This window comes from Loxodonta africana, chromosome 10, assembly GCF_030014295.1.
Source record: "Loxodonta africana isolate mLoxAfr1 chromosome 10, mLoxAfr1.hap2, whole genome shotgun sequence".
NCBI classification, from domain to species: Eukaryota; Metazoa; Chordata; class Mammalia; order Proboscidea; family Elephantidae; genus Loxodonta; species Loxodonta africana.
This window is the reverse complement of record NC_087351.1, coordinates 42,998,428-43,025,550: the sequence shown is the minus strand read 5'-3', so window position 1 is coordinate 43,025,550 and position 27,123 is coordinate 42,998,428. Positions and strand designations below refer to the sequence as shown.

The following is a 27,123-nucleotide window of genomic DNA, read 5'->3' as shown; positions in this document are numbered from 1 at the left end:
TATCTTAAGCCCTATCCTATAAAATCGGTTGTATCCAAATACATAAAGAGCTCCTATATACCATAGTAAAACAGCACACTGATACAATTAGACACCTACAAGAATATCTCAAATGAAAAAAGAGACAATTCCAGGTGTCGTTGAAGATGTGGACACTGGTGTTGCTGCTCTGAATGTGACTTGTCAGTATCTACTAAAGGGAACATAGCATACCCTATGACCCAGTAATTCCACTTCTGGATTTTCCATTCTTATAAATGCATTATGTTTACTGTAAGACATATGTAAGAATGTTCATAGTATTATTTGAAATAGTAGAAAATCAGAAACAGATGAAATGTCCTTCAGCATTAGACTAGATAAATATTGAAATAGGTTAACATAACAATGCCATTTAGCAACAAAGATGAACAAACTACAACTAAACTCAGCAGCATGGATGAGTCGTGTTAAATTGAAAATTGATAAAAAATCAATTCAGTTTTTAGAAATCAGGATAGTGTTGATACCCTTTTGGGAGTGGCTAGTGCCTGTAAAAGGGGACAAGGGGAAGTTTTGCAGGGTGTTGATAATGTTTTGTTTCTTCATCTAGTTGCTGGTTACTCGGATGTTTTCAAAAACCCACTGAGCTGTACACTTATGATATAATTCAAGAATTATATCATTACCTACATTATTTGTAATAGTGAAAAACTGGAAATCAGTTTCAGCATTAGGGGACTGGTTAAATTAAATAGGTATATACTTCCTATGGAATATTATATAACCATTTCATATGATGTTAAGCCATATTTATTGCCATAGAGAAGATGTTCAAGATACATTAAATGTCACAGCAACTTACAGTGCAGTATGTACGCTGGACCCCCCCCCCCTTTTTTTTTTAAAGGAATATGTATGTATTTTCAAGGGGGGAATTATGGAATGATAGACTTTCAAGTCCTACCAGTTGTTAAGTTTTAGTGATAGGATTTTGGGCAGTTTTTTTTTTTTTTTTTTTAAAACGTATTCTTTCTTCTCCAATAAGTATGTATTTATGTGATTAAAAGATAAATAAAATGTTATAAATAGAAAAATAAACAGGAGAACTATTGACACCATAACATTTAAGATAATTTGGAATGTTAGTAAAAACTTTTCTGGTTTAACTTGATTATAAAAATGAAATTGACTAGATAAAGTCTTGATGAGTCTAGTGATACAGACTCAAAATTAAGTTAGTGTTTTTATATATACGTAATCTGAACAATGTTGACTTTGAATATCTTATATAAATATAACCTTTAAATTCCATAAGCTTTTTTAATCCCAGCAGAATTCTAGTAACTAAAAAAAGAAAAGAAAAAAAAACTTATTTCTAATAATATTTCATTGGAAGCCTGGGCCTTTGATTTTTGAATCTCTGGCATTAATAACACTCTTGTTTCTCAATTCGGCTCTAGATTTTTAGGTTATTGGGACAAATACAAAAATGAGGGACCCACAGGAGATAATAAAAGTTAACTTCTGCTGTTTAAAAAAATTTAGGTATATATATATATACACACACACACGTGTGTGTGTATATTATATATGTACATGTATTTAATTTTATTGTGCTTTAGGTGAAAGTTTACAGTGCAAACTAGTTTCTCATTAAAAAATTTATACATAAATTGTTTTGTGACATTGGTTGTAATCCCCACATTGTGTCAGTACTCTCGCCCTTTCCCTTTCCACCCTGGCTTTATTTAGGTATATTTTTATGGAAACTTATCCCTAAGAGAAGTTTGGCAGTATTTCCAAGAGTTGAAATAACGGGTGTGAAACTTTTTTTAAACATTTTTAGAAGAAACCAAAGACACAGAGGCTCCCACAGCACCTCAGAATAGCCAGCTAACATGGAAGCAAGGCAGACAGCTGTTACGACAGTGAGTAATGGTTTATTTTCAGCTTTCTTTAAGGATATACATACGAAAGTGCTTATATTTACTTTGCAAGTAAAAAGTTATTGTAATGGAACAAAATACTGTATATTTTTTCATATTGCTTCTTGGGTCTTTTAAAAGTTTGTTTTCTCCATTTTGGGGAGATGTCATTTTCTTATATAGAATGTCCAAAAGCCTTGGCAAACGCCAGAACGGAAACAGTATATAGTTCATACTTCTAGACACCCTCCATCCCTGTCACTGCCAAATTCACATATTAGAGTTTTGTTTAAGTGGGTTGTGACTGACTTAGAGGAGGATTTTTAACTGATTATTTGAAACTTTACAGAAATGGTTTGTCAAACCCTGGTTTCTGTTGAGTTTTTTTTTTTTTTTTTAATTTTGGTAAAATAGAAAAAACTTTGCCATTTTAACTATATTTCATTGTATAATTCAGTGACATTAATTATTTAGTCAAGATTTGTGTGTGTGTGTGTGTGTGTGTGTGTGTGAAAATATAACAAAACATACAACTGTTGAGCAGTTTTTAAATGTGCAGATCAAGGACAAAGGTTATATACTCACATTGTGTCACCGTCCTGTTTCCACCCATATTGGTTCATCACTGTTAGCTTACACTGCCCCGTAAAGTTCTCGTCTGAGCTTTAGGGTTACTATTATCAATTTGATCTCATGTAGATAATTCTTTAAAAAGCACAGTGCTCAAGGCAAACATTCTTTATTAATTGAGCTAAACTATAGTTTAAAAATGACTTTATGGAATAGTTTTGGTTCAGGGTTTAAAAATTGTTTCCAGGCAATAGATCCAGGAGTTCACTCAGTCTCAGTAGATCTAGTAAGTCTGGTTTCCATGAGGATTTGAAACTAAAGTGAGCTTTTGAGGAACCATTTTGATGTTTACTTCTTTGCTATATTGAAAATGTTTTTTTTTAATTGACTTTAAATGAAGGTTTACAGAACAAACTGGTTCCTCATCAAACGGTTAGCACACACATTATTGTATGAGGTTGGTCAACAACCCCACGACATGTCAACACTCTCCCTTCTCAACCCTGAGATCCCTATTACCAGCTTTCTTGTTCCTTCCTACTTCCAGTCCCCACCCCAGGGCTGGTGTGCCCCTTTAGTCTTGTATTATTCCATGGGCCTGTTCAATCTTTGGCTGAAGGGTGACGCTCAGGAGTGACTTCATTACTGAGCTAAAAGGGTGTCTGAGGGCCATACTCTCAGAGTTTCTCCAGTCTTGGTCAGGCCAGCAAGCCTGGTCTTACTTTTTGAGTTAGAATTTTGTTTTACATTTTTCTGCAGCTCTGTCCGGGACCCTCTATTGTGATCCCTGTCAGAGCAGTCAGTGGTGGTAGCCGGGCACCATCTAGTTGCTCTGGACACAGTCTGGTGGAGATTGTGGTAGATGTGGTCCATTAGTCCTTTGGACTAATCTTTCCCTTGTGTCTTTAGTTTTCTTTATTCTTCCTTGCTCCTGAAGGGGTGAGACCAGTGGAGTATCCTAGATGGCTGCTCATAGGCTTTTAAGACTCCAGACGCTACTCACCAAAGTAGGATGTAGAACATTTTCTTTTACAAACTATGTTATACCAATTGAGCTAAATGTTCCCCAAGACCATGGTCCCCATAGCCCTTGGCCTAGCAGTTCAGTCCGTCAGGGAGTTTGAATGTATCCGTGGAGCTTCCATGACCTTGCCTTGTACAGGTGGTGCTGGCTTCCCCAGTATTGAGTACTGACTTACCCTTCACCAAAGTTACCACTTATCTATTGTCTATTTAGTGTTTTTCCATCCCTCCTTCTCCCCCCTCCACCTCATAACCATCAAAGATTGTTTCTTTTTGTTTGTAAACCTTTTCATGAGTTTTTATAGTAGTGGTCTTATACAATATTTGTCCTTTTGTGATTGACTTATTTCACTTAGTATAATGTCCTCCAGATTGATACATGTTATGAGATGCTTCACAGATTCATCGTTCTTTATTGTTGTGTAGTATTCCAGTGTGTGTATGTGCCAGTTTATCCATTCATCTGTTGACGGGCATCTAGGTTGTTTTCCATCTTTTTGCTATTAGGAACAATGCTGCAAGGAACATGGGTATACATATGTATTGGAAGTACTTCTGTGGTGAATCTTGTTTGTTGTCTTTTATTTGTTCTTTTCCTTTATATACTGAAAACTTTGGTACTTGTGTTCTACTGATACTCTGGGTAATTTACAATTATTCAACCTTCTTAACTATAGGTATCTTTAGCTGCCCTTCAGTAACCCAGTGAAATGTGGTCACACCCTGGACCTTATAATTACCTCGAACTACTCTACCTCTGAAGTAGTCCATGATTGGACAGTCGTATTCAACCACTTCAGTCCAGTTCCCATGTCATTTGCCTTCTGGCCATAGCTTCATCTTTAGACCTCAGACTGTTTAATTTTCTTTCCTGTCTTCTTTCTCTGTGGTTGGTTTTATTTTGATTTCCGCAAGTCCAGCATAGACCCCATGCTCCATCACTCTTTTGCTAGTACCTTTAACTTTCTTGCCACACACTTCTCATCTCCCATTCTGCCCCAGTCATTCTGCTGAACCTGCCTGCAAATCTCCAACCCTAGTTTAGTCTTACTGTCTGATTCTTCTGTGTCTAATTAATTCTTAAATCACAAAGTCACGTGATTTCCATTATATATTCATGGTTTCCTGTCCAAACATTATAGACAAGCTTTATAGCCCTGGTCACCTCCCACTCCCATTGCCCTCAGTAGATATTCTAAACTTTTACCACATCTTAGCCCATTCCCTCTTACTCTCCTTAGAGTACTTCAGGTTCTACTTCACTGAAAACAAAGGCTATGGGGTGAGAGTTCCCTAAACTTAAACTGCTTTCCTTTCTGTAAATGTATTTAAATTTCATACCCAGCACCTTAGTTTCTCATGTTCCATTAAAGGAGATCTTTATCAGTCAGGATTAGAACTTGAACAAGGTTTAGCAAAAACAGATTGATTTGAAGAATGGTGGGGTCACGAGCAGAATTGAGAGAAGTGCTGGAAAACTAAGTGTCAGGAAGTCTGGAGTGGCTCTGAGGACATCTCAGGGTTAGGAAACGCCAGGTTGCAGTCTGTTCTCTGGTTTCTTTTCCTCATTTTATCAGCTTTATACTTTTCTACCAGCTTTCTCCGTATGGCAGGGTACTCCCTATTTTTTTTAAGTGTAGTAAAAAATATATAACAAAACATTTGCCATTTCATCCATGTTTATGTGTACAATTTAGTGACATTAATTACATTCATCATGTTGTCCAGCCATCACCATCACTAACCTTTTAGTTAATCTTCATGCGTTTTCCTCCTGTTTTCTATTTTGGTGTTCTGCTAAAGCTAACGCAGACAAACGTGTTCAGGAGACTTTTTATGTTCATATTTGCTCTCTTGGAAACATTTGGCATTAACTATTCATTCCTTTTTTTTTTTTTTGCTTCCATCACACCACTCTCTGCTATTATTTTTTCCCGCGATTTCATAGTTCATTTTCATTTTTCCCTTGAGTTTCTCTTATTCTTCTAGCCTTTTAGATGTTGTATCCCTAAGCTTTCTGATGTTATATATACTTTTTCTCTGGGTTACTTCACGTAAATCCATGGCTTTAAATACCACCAAACGCTGATGACTCTATACCTAGTCCAGTCTCTTCTCAGCTTTTGACCTTTTTTATCCAAGTGCCTCATAAACATTGTCACTTGATTGTTTCATACACACTATGTGGTTGTCTGATAAAGCCTAACCAGACTTGTTGCCATTGTGTCGATTCCCATTCACAGCAACCCTATAGGATGGAATAGAATTGCCCTATAGGGTTTCCAGGAAACCCTGGTGGTGTAGTGGTTAAGTGCTATGGCTGCTAATCAAAGGGTCAGCAGTTTGAATCTGCCAGGCGCTCCTTGGAAACTCTGTGGGGCAGTTCTGCTCTGTCCTATAGGGTCGCTATGAATCGGAATCGACTCGACGGCACTAGGTTATAGGGTTTCCAAGGTTGTAAATCTTTACAGAAGCAGACTGCCACATCTTTCTCCTGCGGAGCGGCTGGTAGGTTCGAACTGCCAACATTTTGGTTAGCAGCTGAGTGCTTAACCACTGTACCACCAGGACTCCTTGGTTGTCTAATACCAAAAAACCAGAAAAGCAACCTTGCTGCCATCGAGCCGATTCTGATTCACAGCGACCCTATAGGACAGAGTAGAACTGCTCTAGAGGGTTTCAGCAGAGCGGCTGGTGGATTCAAACTGCCAACCTTTTGGTTAGCAGCTGGTCTCTTAACCACTGTGTCATCAGGGCTGTCTAATAGGTACCCTATAAACCTGATTCTGACCTTTTATTCACCATGTCAGCCTTCCAAGGTAGAAGCCTGAAAATTTTCCAGAACTCTTGCATCTTTTCTCATTCTACTGCCACATTTATTTGTGCACCAAGTCCCAAAGATTATGCCTTACTTATTTTTCTCATATTTATGTCCTTTTTCCATTTTTGCTTCTTGCTGTGCTCAGTGTCCTAATTTGTCTCCCTGTCATCAGATGTCTTAATTTTCTAGTGCTGCGGTAACAAAAAATACCAGAAGTGAATGACTTTAAAGAACAGAAATTTATTTTCTAACACTTCTGGGGGCCAGAAGTCTGAATTCTGGGCATCAGCTCTAGGGAAAGACCGCTCTTTGTGTATTTGAGTTTCCCTTGGCTGCCAGCAAGCCTTGGTATTTCTGGCCTTCTATATTAATCTGCTTCCATTTTCACACGTGTGTGTCTGTGTCTATTTTATATGGTTTAGGATCCATCCTACTCTGGTATGATCTCATTAATATCACAGCAGCAACAAAGACCCCCCTATTTCCAAACAGGGTCATATATGCTTGTATAGGCGTTAGAATTTAACATAATTTTTCAGGGGATACAGTTTAATACATAACATCAGCCTTCACCTAAAAATCTTCTTTTTCCAGCAGCATTTAAGGTTCCTTTCTAGAATCCTTTATTAGCCCCTCAAATACTTTAGGGAGAAATTCTTTAACTTGTCACACAAAGCCATTCTTGACTGTCATTATCTGTATGTCATGATGCCCCCCCCCCCCCGGCTTTTTTCCAATCTCATCCTGGATCTTGGGTTAAGCTCTCTGGTTTAAACACAGAGAAAGCTTGAAAACCACAGAACTAGAGGAATACTGTGGGATTTTAGATCCTAGAAGGACAAGTAAGTAGCTGGTCCATAGAACCCCAGGTTTAGTGTGTCACTGTTCTGAGATTCAGTTCTACTTATTCTCTACCATTCTCTGGACATTTTAAAGGAAAAAAAGTACATGTACGTACATACATACACACATATAAATATGCTGTTGACTTTTGAAAGCTTTTTAAGGCTCAAAGGCTTTATAGGTTTCACATAAATGGCTCTTAATCAATGTCAGCCATACTATAAGCTCTTATTTAAATTTTGGTTTACAATTGGCATTATTCTTATAGAACTGGAACTAGTCTGTAGAAAAGAAAGTTATTAAGACAAGAAAGAATACATTTTATAGGATTATGGGCTTTTGTAAAAATTGTTAACATTTTGAGTCTTGACAGTTGCTTATAGTATGTGGAATTTAATATTTTTAATTTTCTTTTATAGATATCTTCAGGAAGTAGGTTACACAGATACAATATTAGATGTACGGTCTCAGCGGGTAAGGTCATTACTTGGACTATCCAATTCAGAACCAAATGGATCAGTAGAAACAAAAAATTTAGAACAGATCCTGAATGGAGGTGAATCTCCTAAACCAAAAGGACAAGAAATCAAAAGGTATGAATTATATTTGTAGATTAACATTTTTTATAAAATCAATATTACATATTTTCTAGCTCCTTGTTACCATTGTTAATTTTTAAAGCAAATAGAGTTGAGATTTAAACACTTCTTCTCCCCTCTGTCCTCCCCCCATTAGTGCCATGAACATATTACATTTTCTATTAAAGTGCTTTTTAAATTACCTATATTAAGTTTCAATGCCAAGAGAATATCTGTAGTTCTGAAATAGGTGCAGAATTAAAATAAAAAATTAAGGATGATTTCATGTAGTTCTGGGCTATTTTAACATCCTGATTTTTTAAAATTTTAGCTGGAATATTTTCAATGAATTGTAATGCTACTCTGTCACTGGGAGTGGGGTGCTGCTCTAACAGATACGTAAAATGTAGAAGTGGTTTCGAAACTGTGAATGAATAGAGGATGGAAGAATTTTAAAGTGCCTAAAAGTCTAGAACAAGTGTGCGGTTTAAAGTCAGGGAAGGTGTGCAACAGGCTTGTATCTTTTCACCATAATTTATTCAGCCTGTATGCTGAACAAATAATCCAAGAACAGAGCATCAGGATTGGAGGAAAACTCATTACCAACCTGCGTTATGCAGATGACACACCCTTCCTTGCTGAAAGTGAAGAGGACTTAAAGCACTTACTGATGAGGATCAAAGACCACAGCCTTCGGTATGGATTACACCTCAACATAAAGAAAACAGAAATTCTCACAACTGGACCAATAAATAGTAGCATGATAAACAGAGAAAAGATTGATGTCGTCAAGGATTTCATTTTACTTGCGTCCACAATCAATACCCATGGAAACAACAGTCAGGAAATCAAATGACACATTGCATTGGGCAGATCTGCTGCAAAGAACCTCTTCAAAGTGTTGAAGAAGAATCGACTCCTTCGAGTTGTGTTGAGAAGAATGTTGACTATACCATGAACCTCCAAAAGAACGCAGAAATCTGTCTTGGAAGAAATACATCCAGAATGGTTCTTAGAGGCCAGGATGATGAGACTTTGTCTCACATACTTTGGACATGTTATCAGAAGGGACCAATTCCCTGGAGGACTTAATGCTTGATAAGGTGGAGGGTCAGCTGAAAAGAGGAAGACACTCAATGAGATGGATTAACACAGTGGCTGCAACAGTGGGCTCAAGCATAGCAACAATCATGGGGATAGCTCAGAACTGAGCAGTGTTCCATTCTGTTGTACATGGGGACGTTGTGAGTTGGAATCGACTTGACGGCACCTGACAACAACTCCTGTAGCACTAGAATAAACTGATTATTTAGATGCTAGTATGAAAGAAACAAAGCTTTGTGTTGTGTTTGAGCTCAGGAAGCTACCAGATACAATTTTTAAAAACATCTTTATTGAGATATTAGGTATGTAACAAAATGCACCCACTGGAAGTATACAACTTACTGATCTTCTAGGATATTCATACATTTGTGTAGTGGTCACCACAATCTAAACAGAACATTTATATTACCCCCAAAACAAGCCCCTTTTCCATTAGCTGCCACTCCGCATTCTCTCCTTGTTGTTGTTAGTTGCCATCAAGTTGATTCCGACTCATGGTGACCCCATGTGTTACAGAGTAGAACTGCTCCATAGGGTTTTCTTGTCTGTAATCTTGATGGAAGCAGATTACCAGGCGTGTCATCCATTGTACAGTTAGGTGAGTTTGAATTGCCAACCTTTAGGTTACTAGTCAAGCGATAATCATTTATGCCACCTGGGTCCATTCTCCCTACTCCCCTCCAACCCTAGGCAACCACTACTCTTCTTTCTGTCTACATATTTGCCTATTCCAGACATTTTATGTAAATGGTCTCTTCTGACTGGCTTCTTTAGCATAATATTTTCAAGGCTCATCCGTGTTGTAATATGTTTCAGTACTTCATTCCTTTTTATTGCCAAATAACTCTCTGTTCTGTGGATATGCCACATTTGTTTATTCACTGCTCGTCCAGCAGATGGATATTTGGGTTGGTTCCACTCTTTTGGAATAATGAATTTTTGAGCATTTGCTTTGAACATTTGTGTACATGTGTGCATATATGTTTATAATTCTCTTGAGTGCATACCCTGGGAGTGGAACTGCTCTCTCATATGGCGACTCTTTCTTTAAGTTTTTGAGGAACTGCCAAACTAATTTCCAAAGCAGCTGCATCGTTTTACATTCCCACAAGCAGTGTATGAGAGTTTCAGTTCTGTCACATACTCGTCAACGCTTGTTATTGTTTGTCTACCACATATTTCTCATTAATACGGGCTTGATAAATGCAAGGAGTTAAGCAGGTGGAACTTTTTAGCAGCAGACATTACCCTGGGTTTACGTATATAGGTTGGAAGTACAAAGAAAAGAAAAAAACAGGAGCTAAAAAACCAGAAAGAGTTCATTATGAGTTTGTGTAGAATTTAAAGGAATTAATGATATGTGCAGTTTATAAACTAATACTGTTGCATACCTTAAATGTATTTTTGTCATTATACAGTTATCTAAAACATATTCTATAAACTTTGAAATTAACATAAGCCTTTGATTTAGGGCTATATTTCTGAGAAATAAGCTCCTTAATAAAAACGGTTTGACATCTAATAAAGCACATATTTTCTTTACTCTGGATTTTGGAAAGTATAGAGTGTTTTTGTAGCGTAGGTGAAAACAGAAGTAATATGCAATTGTAACTCAACTAGTCAACTCACCAGGCTCAGCCGTTCACAGGCTTTATAAATATTTTAGAGTAATGCTGTTCACTGTATCACACCTGAATCTGAAGTAAATTGATGAGAGACTGTAGCTTCTCCTTATGAAGCTTCTTGCCTTTGTAAGATTAAAACTTTGGTAGTTGTTTTTAATCAAGGCTGGTTCCCCTCTTAATGAGGATACTTACATATTCTGATCAGCACTAATGTTGGTGTGGTATGGTTCAGCCATTTTCAGGACCACTGAAAACCAATAGGAATAAGAAAATAATCCTAACATGTGAATTGAGATTTCAGGAAAAAAAGATGTTTACCACATTTTTGTTTATTATAGTAAAAAAAATTATGAACAGTCTAAATGTCCAACAGTAGAGGAATAGTAAATTTTAGACTCATTAGCAGAAGCAACGTACCTAATGGTTAAGAATGTGAATTCTGAAGATGTACTGTGACTGGGTTTGAATTCTGACTGTACCACTTAATAAATGTGACTTTGGGCAAGATACTTTATTTATTTAAATTTGTATTGTGCTTTAAGTGAAAGTTTACAAATCAAGTCAGTCTCTCATACAAAAATTTATGTACACTTTGCTATATACTCCTAGTTGCTCTCCCTACTTTATTTTCCTGCACCTTAGTTTCCTCATTTGTGAAATGGGGATGATATTACCTACTCAATAGGGTTGATGTGAGGAATAGTGAACTTGTGTAAAGTACTTAGAACAGTGCTAAATAAATGTTGGCTATTATGAAATATTGTGTATCCAGTTGGAATGTGACCCCACTGAGAATAGTGTTTACTAGTTTCTGCTGAGTATACTATTGTGTTTAGTATAGAATGTTTTGGGTGTGTAGTGCATCATACTGCAAAGCATCAACTTCATGAGAATTCATTGTAGGAGAGAGTTCTCTTAGATCTTTTGACTGGGAAGAGCTGTGCTACTTCTTAAGCGATTGGTCTGATTTACCTTTGAACGTCTAGTAGTTGTTCCCTTTCTCTTTTTGGTCTGGCTGTTTGTAGTATCAGGGTGGCTTCCCACTAGAAAGAGTAAGCCTTTTCAGAAAAGCCTTGCAAAAAAGATAAAGGCCCTTTGCTTACCAACCTTACCCTTGGCTTTGTTTTATTTTTCCTTCATCTAGACATTTTTTTTCCTGTTGTTTGCCTTTTTAGAATGAGAGAGGATAGTAAATAAATAGGTGTTGACAAAGAAAATTTAAGTATGGTAGCTTAAAGGCACATTTTACTTGTATGCTTTCCAGAAACTGCTAAAATGATAGTTGAGAGCTTTCTAAAGATGCATAAGAACAAAAAAATGAGCCCTGGTGGAGCAGTGGTTAAGTGCTCAGCTGCTAACTGAAAGGTCCATAGTTTACACCTTCCAGCTGCTCCACGGAAGAAATGACTTGGCATCTGCTCCCTTAAAGATTTACAGCCTACAAAACCTTATGGGGCCCTTTTACTCTATAATATAGGGGTTCTTTGAGTCAGAAGCAACTTGATGGCATACAACAACAGCAACATACATAAAGAATGAAAGATGGAGATGCTAACAGTTGTGGAAGCTGGAAAGAAAATGGACGAATGGCAACTGATTAGTAGGCCTGAGAAAGCTAAAGACTAAGTGCATTAAGAAACAAATAGGAAGAAGAAAGGGAACAAATCAAGGTCCAGAATCCCAGAAAAGCTCAACTGCTCAGGAATTAGAGGTATCACATACATTGGAGACCACAGATTTAGACAGGGCTATGAATAGAGGGAAACCCTGGTGGCGTAGTGGTTAAGAGCTATGGCTGTTAACCAAAAGGTTGGCGGTTTGAGTCCACCAGACGCTCCTTGGAAACCCTGTGGGGCAGCTCTCCTCTGTCCTATAGGGTCACTATGAGTCGTTTTCAACTCGACAGCAGTGGGTTTGGTTTTTTTTTTTTTTGGATGAATAGAGACTTGATTTAGGTTTATTTAAGAAGCACTTAGAATCTCAGATCTCGTCTTTTTTTCCGTGCAACTGGATGAACACCCCTCCCCTACCCCAGAAGAATGGTGGTACAGTCTCTGGTGTAGTTGAATCAGTAATTGCTGATTTCTTAAGATATCAAGTAACTGCAGGGTGGAGTATTATGTGAAAGTCTCTAGCTGAACAGAGAGATCCCCTGCTTTCTTCCTCTACTTGGTTTCTAGTATACTGGTATATTGGTACCTGGTTTATATCCCTTCCAGGCAGTATACCAAAACTGATCACACTTATAGAAAAGACCTAATGATTTTGACAGTTGGGGTCTGCCAGTGAAATAGCTAGGCCTTTGTCCTGTCATGCAAAAGTGAAGCTCACTACTTGAAAAAACAAGCCTCACCCATATACACAAAATACCCAGTTAGCGTTTTGGTGCTTTACTCTTAAATGTGACTACTCAAGGAAAGAGTTTAATGTGAAAACTAGAGAACAAAGGAACCAAACCAAACAGATCTGCAGGGAGCAGTAGAATTTCACAACTATAATTACGGTCCTGAGGAGAACTGAGAGAAGACAATGCATCTACAAAACAAATAGGATGCTATTAAAAAAGATTCAGTCAGAGATCTTAGAAATAAAATATTTGGTAGAAATAATTTCCACGTGTAAAACTTGAAAAGATAGGTTGAAGGACTCTTCTAGAAAAAGAAAAGAAAAATAGAACAAAAAAGAAAGGAAAACTCAAAGGTCAGACCAGGAAGTTCAACATTTGACTAACAGAAGTACCAGAGAAGAGAACAGGTAAAAAGGTGTTGAAAAGATTATTAAAGTAGTAATACAAACAATTTCCCAGAGTATATTTTCAAAAATGTTTTCCCGAATTGAAAGAGTTCGGCACAAGTACCCAATAAAATTTCCAACATGAGATCTATACAAAGGCCATCATCCTGAATACTGAAAATGAAGAGGAGAGTTTAAAATATTCCAGATAGAAATATCATTGAGAATCAGACTGATACCAGATTATCATCAATATTCAAAACTAGAAAATAGTAGGGCATTGGATTCGAGATTCTGAGGAGAAGTTATTTCCATTTAGATTTCTATACTGAGCCAAATAACTCAGTTGCATGAAAGAGTAGAAAAAAGACACATTCAGATATGGAAGTCTCAAATTCACTCCCCATTCACCTTTTTTCAGGAAGCTTTTAGAAGATATGCCTCAGCAACGTGAGAGAGTAAATCAAGAAGGTGGGAAGTGCAGGATCTAGGAAAAAGATGGTCTAACACGGAGGGAAGCAAAGGAAGTTTCAAGAAACAGTTGTGCAGTGGGCTTGTAGAGTAGCCAGCGTGGAATGGAAGAAGACAGCATTAGAAAGAGAGTCTCTTAGAAAATATCAGATGAATACATTACCTGATGTGTTCGAGGATTTTGACAGGAGATTTACAGTCCTGCTAGAGAACTTCTGGGAAAAAATAAGTAATAACATCCTTAGAAAACTAATTGATTTAAAAAAAACTAGAGAATTATTAATTTCAGGAAAACCGTATGTACAAGAAAGAAAGTGGAATCATTGATTATAATGTGGTTTGAATGGAAATAATATTTACGTAATCATAATGTAATCATGGAATATTAATTTAGCCAAAAGGAAATTGATATAATTATATTACCCATCAGTATAGTAGAAGGAGCAAGTGTGAGTATGGATGGTCACATACTTAGCATATTACAATCTAAAAATGTTTTTTAGAAATGCTAGAATAAAAGAAGAAACTACTAAAAGTTTAAAATGGTTGTTTATAGCATATAGGAATGAAATCTAGGGAAGAATGGTGGGTAGTAGATTCTGTTATTCATCATAAGCCTTATAAAATTATTTGGAATTATTTGACTTTTAAAGCCATGCATATGTATTGCTGTCATAAAATGTAATTATAAAAACCTAGAATGTGAGCTCTCATTTTAGAGATAGAAATTTCTGTCCAAGGGATTAAAAAACAAAACAACAAAACCCATCACTGTCAAGTCAATTCCAACTCATAGCGACCCTATAGGAAAGAGTGGAACTGCCCCATAGAGTTTCCAGGGAGCACCTGGTGGATTCGAACTGCTGACCTCTTGGTTAGCAGCCGTCGCTCTTAACCACCATGCCACCAGGGTATAGTAGTACAAAGTTTATTGAAGTTCAAAGTAATATTCTTGTACCTTTAAAACAAAAAAACCCGGTATTTTCTGTGATCGAAAGATTTGTCAAATGCTTGCTTTGCCTTTCTTTCAATCCTCAAATATTAAGATATAAATGTTGAACTGAAGAGTGTGTGTTCTGTTGTTGTGGTAAGCCTGTTTTTACTAATTTACTTTCGGAAAACCCATCTTTTTCTGTACTTAGCCTTCATGCAGATCCTTAAACAGTGTGCTCGATGGGCCGAGTATAGTAGACCCCAAAAATACTACTAAATGTAGTCCAAATTATACTATGTCCTTAATTTGGACTAATGGAGGAAACAAATCTGGGATCAGAACCTCTCAATTTTAGATTATTCTTTTTTTTACCATGTACTCTTAGCGTTGGTAAGGATCTTTCAGATCATCTAATTCAATCCTACATTTTACTGGTAAAAAAAATTGAGGCTAAAAGATTTAAGTGACGTGGCCCGACTCAAGCAGAGACTTTTTCATGAGTCTTTTTTCAGCTTAATTTTCTACTGTTTTGTTGCTGCCGCTACTGTTAGATATTTAAACAACTTTATAGAAACCTCCTTTTTTATACATTGAGGAATTCAAATTAGGTTAAAAGACTTGATTTAGTAAGTAGATAAAATAGATTATTACTGTTACCTATTAAATAAGTGGTTCTGAAAGACGTTGAAAGTATTTCTTAGAAAAAAACAGTTTAAGGGTCTTTTTTTCTAAGTAAGAAAATGTATGAAATGGATTGGGATATTGTTCTATGTCAGATTTATTATTATTATTTATTATCACTTAAAATCTGGGCAGCGTGATACTTTGGTATTTACCATTTTAATCCTCAAACATTTAGGCCAAGCGAGGATGTAGAGCTTTAAGAAATGCTAAACTTATGTTGCTTATTTTTGCTGGCTTTATTTTGAGAGAGAATAGAAAATATGAGTACCTAATGCTATAGGCTTATTTTTTGATGCAGTAATTGCCTCAAATACCCTGGGCAATAAAAATCAGAGAAACTAAATCTACAGAAAGCAATCCCTTTTACCTTAATCCTGGAACATAAATAATTTTTCAGACTTTTTTGGGGGGGAGTGGTAAAATATTAGAGCAATACATTGTAAGTAAGTTGTCATTTGAATCTGTGTAGGTACCTTTAAGTACTGTTTTAAAATAGGAGCCCGCAAGAAATACTAGAATTAATCACCAGAACACACGGATTCATCTTTTCCCCCTTGTACAGGCCCTCTGGTGATGTTCTTGAGACTTTTAATTTCTTAGAAAATGCTGATGACAGTGATGAAGAAGAGGAAAATGACATGATTGAAGGCATCCCAGAAGGAAAGGACAAACATCGGATGAATAAGCACAAAGTAAAAACTCGTTTTTATGTTTTCATTAGCTAATGTATGTGTGGAAACCCTGGTGGCGTAGCGGTTAAGTGCTACGGCTGCTAACCAAAGGGTCGGCAGTTCGCATCCACCAGGCACTCCTTGGAAACTCTATAGGGCAGTTCTACTCTGTTCTATAGGGTCTCTATGAGTTGGAATCGACTCGACAGCACTGGGTTGGTGGGTTTTTAACGTACATGTGGAAACCTGGTGGTATAGTGGTTAAGAGTTAAGGTCAGCAGTTTGAATCCTCCAGGTGCTCCTTGGAAACCCTATAGGGCAGTTCTGCTCTGTCCTGTATGGTCGCAACGAGTTGGAATCGACTTGACAGCAACAGAGTTTTGGTAATGTATGTGTATACACACATGTATTTAAAATAGTTTCATATTTCAGAACAGAAGTTACTGAGGCATCTTACGTAAGTGACATTGGAAGGATGGATTATTTTTTCTTTTGTGATGTTTCACTTAAAATTTTATATAGTCAGCTCTTACTGAATTATCAACATATTAAAAAAAAAAAAAAAACCCTTTGCCATCCAGTTGATTCTGACTTATAGCAACCCTGTAGGGCAGAGTAGAACTGCCCCCTAGCGTTTCCAAGGAATGGCTGGTGGATTAGAACTGCTGACCTTTTGGTTAGCGGCTAAGCTCCTAACCATGTGCCACCAGGACTCTGTAGACATAGAGAAGAAATTATTTGTTGTATTATTTGCAAGAAAGGGTCTGTTTTTAGTATGACTAGTTTTGAAACTTTTTTTACAAAAGCGACTCACTTCCCTTAATCTATCCGCCACTATTGAAAATTACTGCTGAAGTCCATCTTTTCGTGGACAATAAACAGGTGATAAATGAACTGAAGCTGCAGTGGAGATACTTCCACCCTAAGTGTGGGAGCAATGCATGAATTGTGAATATATGTTTTAGTATTCTCATTTGCTGTACGGATCCATGAAAATTTACTTCTGTTCATAATCTAAAAAATCAGCTTATCTATTTTAGCGGCGATGGGGGTTAGCTGTAGCAACAGAATGATGCGTTTGTGAATTATCAGAATAGTGTATGTTATTTCAAGAATGTGTAAAAGGGTGTTCATTTGTGGTTCTTCGGAATGTTACAGTTCTGTGGAGAAAATGTCAGTGTTCCTCAAAAGCTTCCAGTCTACAACAGCAGTTTTCAGCCTTTTTGCCACATTTCATATGTGTCGCATACTCTATTGAGTAAATAGCGATTTTGATTCTTCCCAGTCTTTTTGGTTTGCTCTTAGGTAAAGCAGTGTTATAACTACCACAGCTTTTAACTTAGATATTATTCTTATTAGCTGTGCCATATCCTTATTATCTAGGCTGTGGGTTATAGACTAAGCATGTAGTTCTCAGTGTGTGAAGTCAATTCAAGACAACATACCAGAATGCAAGCGAGTGACTGAGACTTTAGTTGGTATAACTATGAATTTACTATAGTTTATAAGAAAAAATTTAATATTTTCTGTGATTAGCAGTTTGATCATTCTTAATACCAAGGTACTTGCATCACACGTAACAACTGGTCTTGGCACGGCACTGTTGAGAACTAATCTAGACAATAATTTGGGATTTGTGAACTATGTGGAAAATCTAAAATTTTGTGTCCAAAAGAATTATAAAAATGGGTGTATAAATGTAAAGACAATTGTATGAAGACATTAAAGGGATCCCTTTAAAATTTAGGATAAAAGTAATTCTTGGGTTATGGTTTATTTGCAGATAGGTAATGAAGGCTTAGCTGCTGACCTTACTGATGACCCTGATACTGAAGAAGCACTGAAAGAATTTGATTTTTTAGTGACTGCTGAAGATGGTGAAGGAGCTGGAGAGGCACGGAGTTCAGGGGATGGCACAGAATGGGGTAAGGTGATAAAGAAATATGGGTGGGGAGGGTGTAGCCCTTACAGATGAATTATTATTAAATATTTTATGTGGCATGTGTGTATCTGAATGTATGGTGGCAGTTAAACGGGAAGCGAGGGGAAGTGGTATTGAATAATTTCAGGTTGTTTTGCACCAACTTGTTTAGGTTTGATAACTAAACTCAAATATATGGCTTTTGGTTTTTGAAATTTATCCTGATTTAAAGTTGAAACATTTAGTTGATTTGGAAATTCAGTTCCTTTTCTCTCGGCAGATTTTTTTTTTTTTTTTTTAAATAAACATGTATTCAGTTATAAACATTCCCATTATTTCGGAATGAATCTAGGCTTCAAGAAGATTGAACTTTTTAAATATGCCCTTATGGTGTTACCTGATTTATTCCTAGGAATGAATAAAGTTACTAGTCCTGAATTATAGGTCTGTATAGAATAAGATTTAATGAAGATATTAAACTTGATTGTATATAATATTCAGTGTGCAAATGTTAGGCCCTAGCCTTTGGAAGTGATATGTAATGCTAATAATAATCCAGTTGTAACTAAGAGGGACAAAACACAATCCCTCTGTACAGGGTAAAAACCTTATTAGAAAGTAAAATAAAAGCATGCAAATTTTAAAAAATAGCCGAGGTTCAGTATATTATTCTTACTAAATATTATTATTCAATCATGTTTTAATATTAGCACATTTTCTGGTAGGTAGAACTCAAAGTGTGCTTACAAAGTTCTTTTGGAGAAGGTTACTAAGTACCTTCATATTTCACTTGAACACCAAAGTTGCTTAGTTACTAGTGAATTTTCACTAGATACTTTAAAACTACTTTGGTGATAGGAAGCACACTTGGATTAAAAAAAAAAAAATCTCATTTATGTATTGAAACTTCATATTGCTAATAACAGGAGAGACAAACCTAAGAGATAATATGTTTATTAAATCTCTTGATGTAAAAATGCATTCAAGCACTTAAAAGATCTGAATTTTGTTACCAACTTTATCACTGTTTATAACTCTCAAGTATTGTTTAGACCTTACTCATTTATTCTGTAAATGGAAAAAGAAGAGGTACATCAATTCAAAACACAAGGTACCTCCACAGTACTTTCCAGACTTTGAATGTACATTTTTGTACTTATTATTTGAAGATAGATACGTTTCTTTAATAGTTTACCCTTCTTAAGAATTAGCCTTCCTCAGGAGATAACAATAAAAGTTAAGTTTTCAACTTTTAGCTTCTATGTTCAACCTATTCAGCAGCACATTCAATGTGGGAAATACCATATTTTTTCTCCATTAATTTCTAAAGTACCTGTTTTTTCCTGATGATACAATAATGCATATATATTTTAGAAAGCTTGGAGCCCACAGATAACATGAAGAAGAAATGAAAAATCACCTATTAGAGAAAATCATGATTAACACACAGACACAGCACATACGCTCGTACTCATTCACACATTCTTATTTAATTAAAAAAGATTTGCTGTATACTGATTTGTAACCCACACTTTTCATTTAGTATTTGTTCTTCTGCAGTATCATTTTTAAAGCTGCATAACATTCTGTCAGTACGCACCGCAGTTTATTTACCCAGGGCCATTCTTACACACGTATAGATTACTTGCATTTAATTAAAAAAAAAAAAAAAGAATTTATCAAGCATCTGTCTAGCTATATCTTGGCACATATCCATTTCTGGTTTTTTAGGCCAAAATTGCTTGAAGTTGAACTGTCCGTTAAAAGGATATACAAAAATTTCAGGAATTTAATTTGTATGTAATGGCATTATTTCTTTAATAAAAGGCACCGTATTAGGTACCAGTGTTTGGTCCTTCTTTCCATTGACTTCTGACTGTAGAGTAGAATTTAAAGAGGACCCAAGCAGTGAATGGTAACTATTAATACATTTACCATCAATATTTGAGAGTGACCTGTATGTATCTCCCTGTGTAGGTGGAAGTTACTTATAAATCCTCTTCATTCTAGACAAGATGGAAATATTATTTTTAAAGCATTTTAAGTTCCTGAGAAGGACTCTTTTAAGTACTAACTGGTTCAAGTTGTTTCTTTCCTCAAGAAATGAAAAACTGTCAGAGGATCTATGTATGCAGTGTTCTGGAAGTTCATCGTTTCTCCCCAGCAGATTCATATTTAGTTTTTCCAAATGAAAGAGGATGGATATACAAGCATTCCTTTATATTTATTTAATTCATTATTAAAAATTTGTTCTTATAAATGGGAAGTTGGCAGTTTTCAGGTGTAAATTGTTGAGTGAAGGAAACAGGTATTTTTCCTAAATATAAACAGTCTTCACCTAATGAAACATATCCTAGTACTTGCCCAAATTGGCTAATCTGTGTTATTTTTTATCTTGTACAGTAGCAACCTGCTCAGTTATCTATGCTTTTGAATCATTTTGTCTTGTAAAACCTCTGCTTTTTAAAAAGGTCTTTTATCATTTTTTTCTTTTGTCAGCGAAGTTACTTAGGCTGAGTGTAGTATTAGTCTTTCATTCTTCTCATAACCAAAAATATTAGATAGCATTTCTTATTTTCGCCATTTCTCTCATGGAGACAAAACATTTTAAGGATGTTCAGTTATTTGCTCCTACACTTTGAAACTGTGATCTGTGGAAATCTGTAGGACTACAAAAAATGCAATTAGTAGCTGAATGTATTTAAACACAGTGGATAACTACACTGAGCCTTTGTATAAAGTTAGTTATAAATTTATGTCACATTTTGGTAGGTTTATATAATTCTTCTGCCCTGGTAATTAGAATTACCGTAATAGATTTCATGTTTTTATAGTTTCGAGTTGTCACAAGTCAGCTTTTTTTGTGCATATTTGTATATCTTTTAAACAAAACAGTTCCCTTAACTGATTCAACCTCATTTCTTGATTTTTTTTTCTTCCCCCTAGATTTTTTAAAAACAGGATTAACATGTAGAAGATTATGCTGCCTCTTCCCTTTTGTTCTTATCTATTTCTTGTAAGCAATATCAAATCAGCTGTTACTTACCAGGCAAGTTTCAGGATATTGTTTGTGCACATATGCAGTCACCAACCTGTTTTTTACACTACCTGTGCTTACCTTTGTTTTCTAGATTTGAGATTATCTTGCAAGTAGTGTTTTGTTCCCCTTAAGCTTATCTTTTTAGATTCCCTTTGCTTTTTCACTCCACTCCCTTTTGCTGCTTGAGTTAGAGCTATTCATAGCTTTATTCTTTCTATAAAGGTATTTTTAAAAACTGCTTGGCTATCTTATTAAATTTTTTTGACTTACCTAGTTCCTTTATGAAATTTATACCACTTAATGTTTTTTTTTTTGTCTCTTTGAGATTTAAGAAGTATTTTCTCAAAATATATTGATTTGTCTTTAAAATTGGAATTGTTAGCTTTATTAAGATGAACGCACATGATTAATGCCTTAGATCACGTTTTTCTTTGAGTATTCAATAAATGACAGATTCCTGATATAATTTTCAGAAAACTTCATGGTTAGAATATACCAAAAAGTAAGTTTTCTCTTTAAATTACTATTAAAATTGCAGGTTCGAGAAATAATTGTAAATTTCTGTCTTGAGTAACTTATTTTCAAGTAATTCAAGTTAGCAAGTTAACTTAAAAGCTTTGGATTTAACTTTTCACATAATCACCTGTGATCATAGGTGAGTCCATAAGGGTGAAAGTGATGACAGTCGCAGTCGGAAAGACTCAAGGTACGGTAAATTTGGTACCTTGAGGTTCAGAAATTTGAATTTCTATGTGCCATTCAATTATGAGAATTTTTTGTTTACCACACACACATTACATCAATCTCTAAAGAATAAATGGCTTTTTTTATGCCTACTTAATAGCTTAAGTCAGTGAGGTTTAGAGGGATTACAAGATTTTTAAGCAAGAATATAATGAGTTGTTAAAAATTTAAGCCCGATAATAAATCAAGGGGCGCTGCTAAAACTGCATCTAAACTCGTAACAATCAGCAAACTGCTTTTCTCTAAAATCTTAAAAGCTTGAGCATTCTGCACCTGGGGAAATAACCTCACATACCAAAGCAACATTTCTTGGACACACATGAGGGAAAAGCATCATTAAAACTTATTATTTGAATTTTAAAACAAATGTATTTATAATGGCATGCTATAAATACAGTGTGTATTATTCTGCGTGATAAATCAACAAAACCTCCTTTAAAAAAAAAAAATTTAAGCCTGTTTTCCCTAAAATCTCACTATTCAGTCTTATTGACTTAGCCCTATGTGTTTTGGTATAGTTTTTTTTTTTTTCCAAAAGCATGGTTAAAAAATTCCTAGTTGTTTAGTAACAGGTTTTAAACTTCCTAATAACATGGCTGTCTAAAAACTAAACAAAAAAGGGAAAAATCCATAATACTTAAAATAATTCTAAAAGATTTACTTTTATACTGTTTCTTTTTTAACAGTTTTTCTCTAGTTTATTGTGCAGTAAATTTTTTTTTTTGGAGGCACAGTATTTAATTAAAACAAATATGGATTCGTTATGCAGCTAAAATAGCTCAACTGTGTTTTCTTTAACAGATGTACATGCTTTTCACTGCTTTTATCTTACACTGAAAAAATTAACCCTAAAAAAATTCTTCAGTGGAGTTTGAGTTTTATTTTTTTGCAGATCTTAGTTGTAGACCAGTGGAAGAAGGTAATGAGATGTTAAGCTTTTTGGATGTGGTCGGGGGCAGAGGTGGGGTTCTCTGAAAGCTTTGTATGGATTTTCAAGACATTACACTTTGGAGCTACCTATGTGTGTGGCATAGGCTGGACTGCCTCTCCACTAGTACAGCTGTCCTGTGCATGCAGACTCAGTGTGCCAGGAGGGGCATGAATAGTTTCATTAATAAAACAATGCTGACTTTTCCAGCTGTCACTTTTATAAGTAGTTTGCATGTAATTCACTCATTTGCTTTTATGATGCTGGCCAAATAATCTTTTAACACTTTTATAAAGATGCAGTGATCTCATTTGTGTAACATTAGATTTCTGATGTCAGTCCATTGAAAGAATATCAGTTACTGAAGAATGATAACCTTTAAATTTGTGATTTGTAAAAATGAAGCGTCATTTAACTGCTGTCAGCATTAAATGTTTAGAAACTTAAGACAATGGCATTTAGAGTTTGAGTTGTGAATAACAAAACTGAGACTGCACCTTTAAAGTATTTTGAGTATGTGTTCCTTTTTTTTATGATTATGTGAAGCTATAAGAGATTACTGCCAATAGCTGTATTGCCAATTGCTGATTTTTTTTCTTTTAATAATATGCTGCATGTAGACAAAGATGACCTCTCCCCAACTGCTGAGGTTTGGGATGTAGACCAGGGACTAATAAGTAAGCTGAAGGAACAGTACAAGAAGGAACGAAAGGGGAAGAAAGGGGTGAAGAGTAAGTGCAGATTCTATTATAATACTGTATACAAATATTGAGAAAAAACAATTTCGATTCTGTTTTTTTCTTAATACAAACTTTCGTTGTTTCATGAAGGGAGCAACCAACTTTAAACTTTGTCTGTTGTATAATTGAAATTCATTTGAATATAATTTAGAATGTCCTATTGATCAAGTAGAAAGTCATTTTCAATTACGTGGATGGGGTGAAGGAAAGATTTCAAGTTTTGTTTGGGTTTTAAAATATTTACCAAATTGTAAGGGATTTTGGCCTTAGAATTAAAAATAACAGAAATTTGTCCAAAAGGGAGAAGCATAAATGTCTCCATTTTTGATACATAGATATCATAGCTATACCAACCCATATCTAGTTAGATTTCTTAGTTTGAGGATCCTGACATACAGTGAGTAGGAAAGCCCTTCCCATAGTCTCTGCACTCTGGTCTTATCCAGCCAAAAACAGTAACAACAAAAAATCTCTCCTGTACAGTATTTTCTTGGCTACTCTGATGGGGGCAGGAGCCCAGGGAGAGAGGTAATGGTGGTAGTGGAGTTTGTTTGATCAATAGCAGTGTGTCTTTTTGTGCCTAATGTACTTTTCAGTGTGTTGTGTTCTGACCAGTGTACCGTGAAATTGTAAATGCAGCTAGAGCACCTGTCTCAAAGAAGTAGTTGATCTCTGTTTTCTGAATCAAACTTAAAAACACCTCATGAAAAGCATCTTGAGACCTAGGACTATTAAATGGAATTTGAAACTTACTTTTATATGTATATAATTTTTGTTGTGCTTTAAGTGAAAGTTTACAAATCAAGTCAGTCTCTCACTCAAAAACCCATATACACCTTGCTACACACTCCCAATTACTCTCCCCCTAATGAGACAGCCCACTCTCTCCCTCAACTCTCTCTTTTCGTATCCATTTTACCAGTTTGTAACCCCCTCCACCCTCTCATCTCCCCTCCAGGCGGGAGATGCCAACATAGTCTCAAGTGTCCACCTGATCCAAGGAGCTCACTCCTCACTGGCATCCCTCTCCAACCCATAGTCCAGTCCAATCCGTGTCTGAAGAGTTGGCTTCGGGAATGGTTCCTGTCCTGGGCCAGCAGAAGGTCTGGGGGCCATGACCACCGGGGTCCTTCCAGTCTCAGTTAGACCATTAAGTCTGGTCTTATAAGAATTTGGGGTCTGCATCCCACTGCTCTCCTGCTCCCTCAGGGGTTCTCTGTTATGTTCCCTGTCAGGGCAGTCATCGGTTGTAGCCGGGCACCATCTAGTTCTTCTGGTCTCAGGATGATGTAGTCTCTGGTTTTTGTGGCCCTTTCTGTCTCTTGGGCTCGTCGTAATCGCCTTGTGTCCTTGGTGTTCTTCATTCTCCTTTGGTCCAGGTGGGTTGAGACCAATTGATGTATCTTAGATGGCTGCTTGCTAGCGTTTAAGACCCCAGGCGCCACTCTTTAAAGTGGGATGCAGAATGTTTTGTTAATAGATTTTATTATGCCAGTTGACCTAGATGTCCCCTCAAACCATGGTCCCCAGACCCCTGCCCCTGCTACGTTGGCCTTTGAAGCATCCAGTTTATTCAGGAAACTTCTTTGCTTTTGGTTTAGTCCAAGTGCGCTGACCTCCCCGGTATTGCGTGCTGTCTTTCCCTTCACCTAAATTAGTTCTTATCTACTATCTAATTATTGAATGCCCCTCTCCCACCCTCCGTCCCTCCCCCATCTCATAACCACAGAAGAATCTTTTCTTCTCAGTTTAAACTGTTTCTCAAGTTTTTACAATAGTGGTCTTATACAATATTTGTCCTTTTGCAACTGACTAATTTCACTCAGCATAATGCCTTCCAGGTTCCTCCACGTTAGGAAATGTTCCACAGATTCCTCACTGTTCTTTATCGGTGCATAGTATTCCATTGTGTGAACATACCATAATTTATTTATCCATTCATCTGTTGGTGGGGACCTTGGTTGCTTCCATCTTTTTGCTATTGTAAACAGTGCTGCAGTGAACATGAGTGTGCATATATCTGTTCATGTAAAGGCTCTTATTTCTCTAGGATATACTCCAAGGAGATGGGATTGCTGGATCATATGGTAGTTCTATTTCTGGCTTTTTAAGGAAGCGCCATATCAATTTCCAGAGTGGTTGTACCATTTGACATTCCCACCAGCAGTGTATAAGTGTTCCAGTCTCTCCACAGCCTTTCCAACATTTATTATTTTGTGTTTTTTGGATTAATGCCAGCCTTGTTGGAGTGAGATGAACTCTCATTGTAGTTTTGATCTGCATTTCTCTAATGGCTAATGATCGTGAACATTTCCTCAAATATCCGTTAGCTACCTGAATGTCATCTTTAGTGAAGTGTCTATCCATATCTTTTGCCCATTTTTTAATTGGGTTGTCTTTTTGCAGTTGAGTTGAAACTTACTTTTGAGAAACTTTACCTTGAGCTGGCCATTGACTCTTTAGTCTTAACTTTTTTGACTCTTTTAAGGAGAAAATAGTACATGACAAAGGCAAAAACCTATAGGCATTCATTTATATGTCTTTTGTCATAATGCATTCATTTATAAAATGGTAGATGTAATGGGAAAGGATGTAAGTTTTTCTACCGTAAAGCATTATTTTTAATTGTGCTTTAAGTGAAAGTTTACAAATCAAGTCAGTCTCATACAAAAATTTATGTACACCTTGCTGTGTACTCCTAGTTGACCTCACCCTAATGAAACAGCACGTTCCCTTTTTCCACCCTGTATTCCCCCTGTCCATTCAGCCAGCCTGTGTCCCTCTCCCTCTTCTCATCTCGCCCCCAGACAGGAGCTGCTCACATAGTCTCATGTGTCTGCTTGAACCAAGAAGCTCACCCCTCACCAGTATCATTTTATGTCTTACAGTCAGTCCAGTCCAAGCGCTGTCTGAAGAGTTGGCTTTGGGAATGGTTTCAGTCTTGGGCTAACAGAAGATCTGGGGACCATGACCTCCGGAGTCCTTCTAGTTTCAGTCAGACCGTTGAGTCTGGCTTTTTACGAGAACTTGAGATCTGCATCCCACTGCTCTCCTACTCCATCAGGGGTTCTCTGTTGTGTTCCTTTCAGGGCAGTCATGGGTTGTAGCTGGACACCGTCCAGTTCTTCTGGTCTCGAGCTCATGTAGTCTCTGATTTATGTGGCCCTTTCTGTCTCTTGGGCTCATAATTACCTTGTGTCTTTGGTGTTCTTCATTCTCCTTTGCTCCAGGTAGGTTGACACCAATTGATGGATCTTAGATGGCCACTTGCTAACGTTTAAGACCTCAGATGGCACTTACGAAAGTGGGATGCAGAATGTTTTCTTAATAGATTTCATTACACCAGTTGATCTAGATGTCCTCTGAAACCATGGTCCCCAGGCCCCTGCCCCGGCTACTCTGGCCTTCGAAGCATTCAGTTTATTCAGGAAACTTGTTTAGTAAGGCATTTTTTGAGTGGTTTATTTTATTTTGGAGGCTAATAAGTGAAGTTTTGGCAATTTTAACTTACGCAGTTTTCTTTTATACTAGCTTTTATTATTGCATGTAAATAAAAATATATAAACAGTTCTCTAAGAAGTTTCAGATTGTGTGATGAACTGCTTGTTATATTTAAGAACATTTAATACTTAACGCTGGACTGGGGTTGTTCAGCTCTAACATCACGTACCAATTATTCATGCATGTTGAGTCTAAAAGGGGTCTTGCATACCTGACTCTCTTAATACAGATACAATGACATTAGAATTTTAGGGTTAGGTTTGTGTTTTTTTTTTTTAATGAAGT

The 27,123-nt window shown here is 36.4% G+C and overlaps 1 protein-coding gene across 7 annotated transcripts in view; it reads left to right on the top strand.

Moving 5' to 3' along the window:
* STRN3 (striatin 3) overlaps nucleotides 1–27,123 on the top strand; it is a 111,045-nt gene that overhangs the window by 50,863 nt on the left and 33,059 nt on the right. For 5 of the 7 annotated variants that reach the window (XM_003408700.4, XM_010588568.3, XM_064292373.1 and 2 more), the window contains exons 4-8: nucleotides 1,829–1,910; nucleotides 7,584–7,757; nucleotides 15,856–15,985; nucleotides 17,748–17,889; nucleotides 23,218–23,328. In XM_003408700.4, the coding sequence (XP_003408748.1) occupies nucleotides 1,829–1,910; nucleotides 7,584–7,757; nucleotides 15,856–15,985; nucleotides 17,748–17,889; nucleotides 23,218–23,328 (639 nt within the window). The remainder of the gene's footprint in view (nucleotides 1–1,828; nucleotides 1,911–7,583; nucleotides 7,758–15,855; nucleotides 15,986–17,747; nucleotides 17,890–23,217; nucleotides 23,329–27,123) is intronic. The other 2 variants (XM_023546073.2, XM_003408701.4) reach the window with 1 other exon arrangement.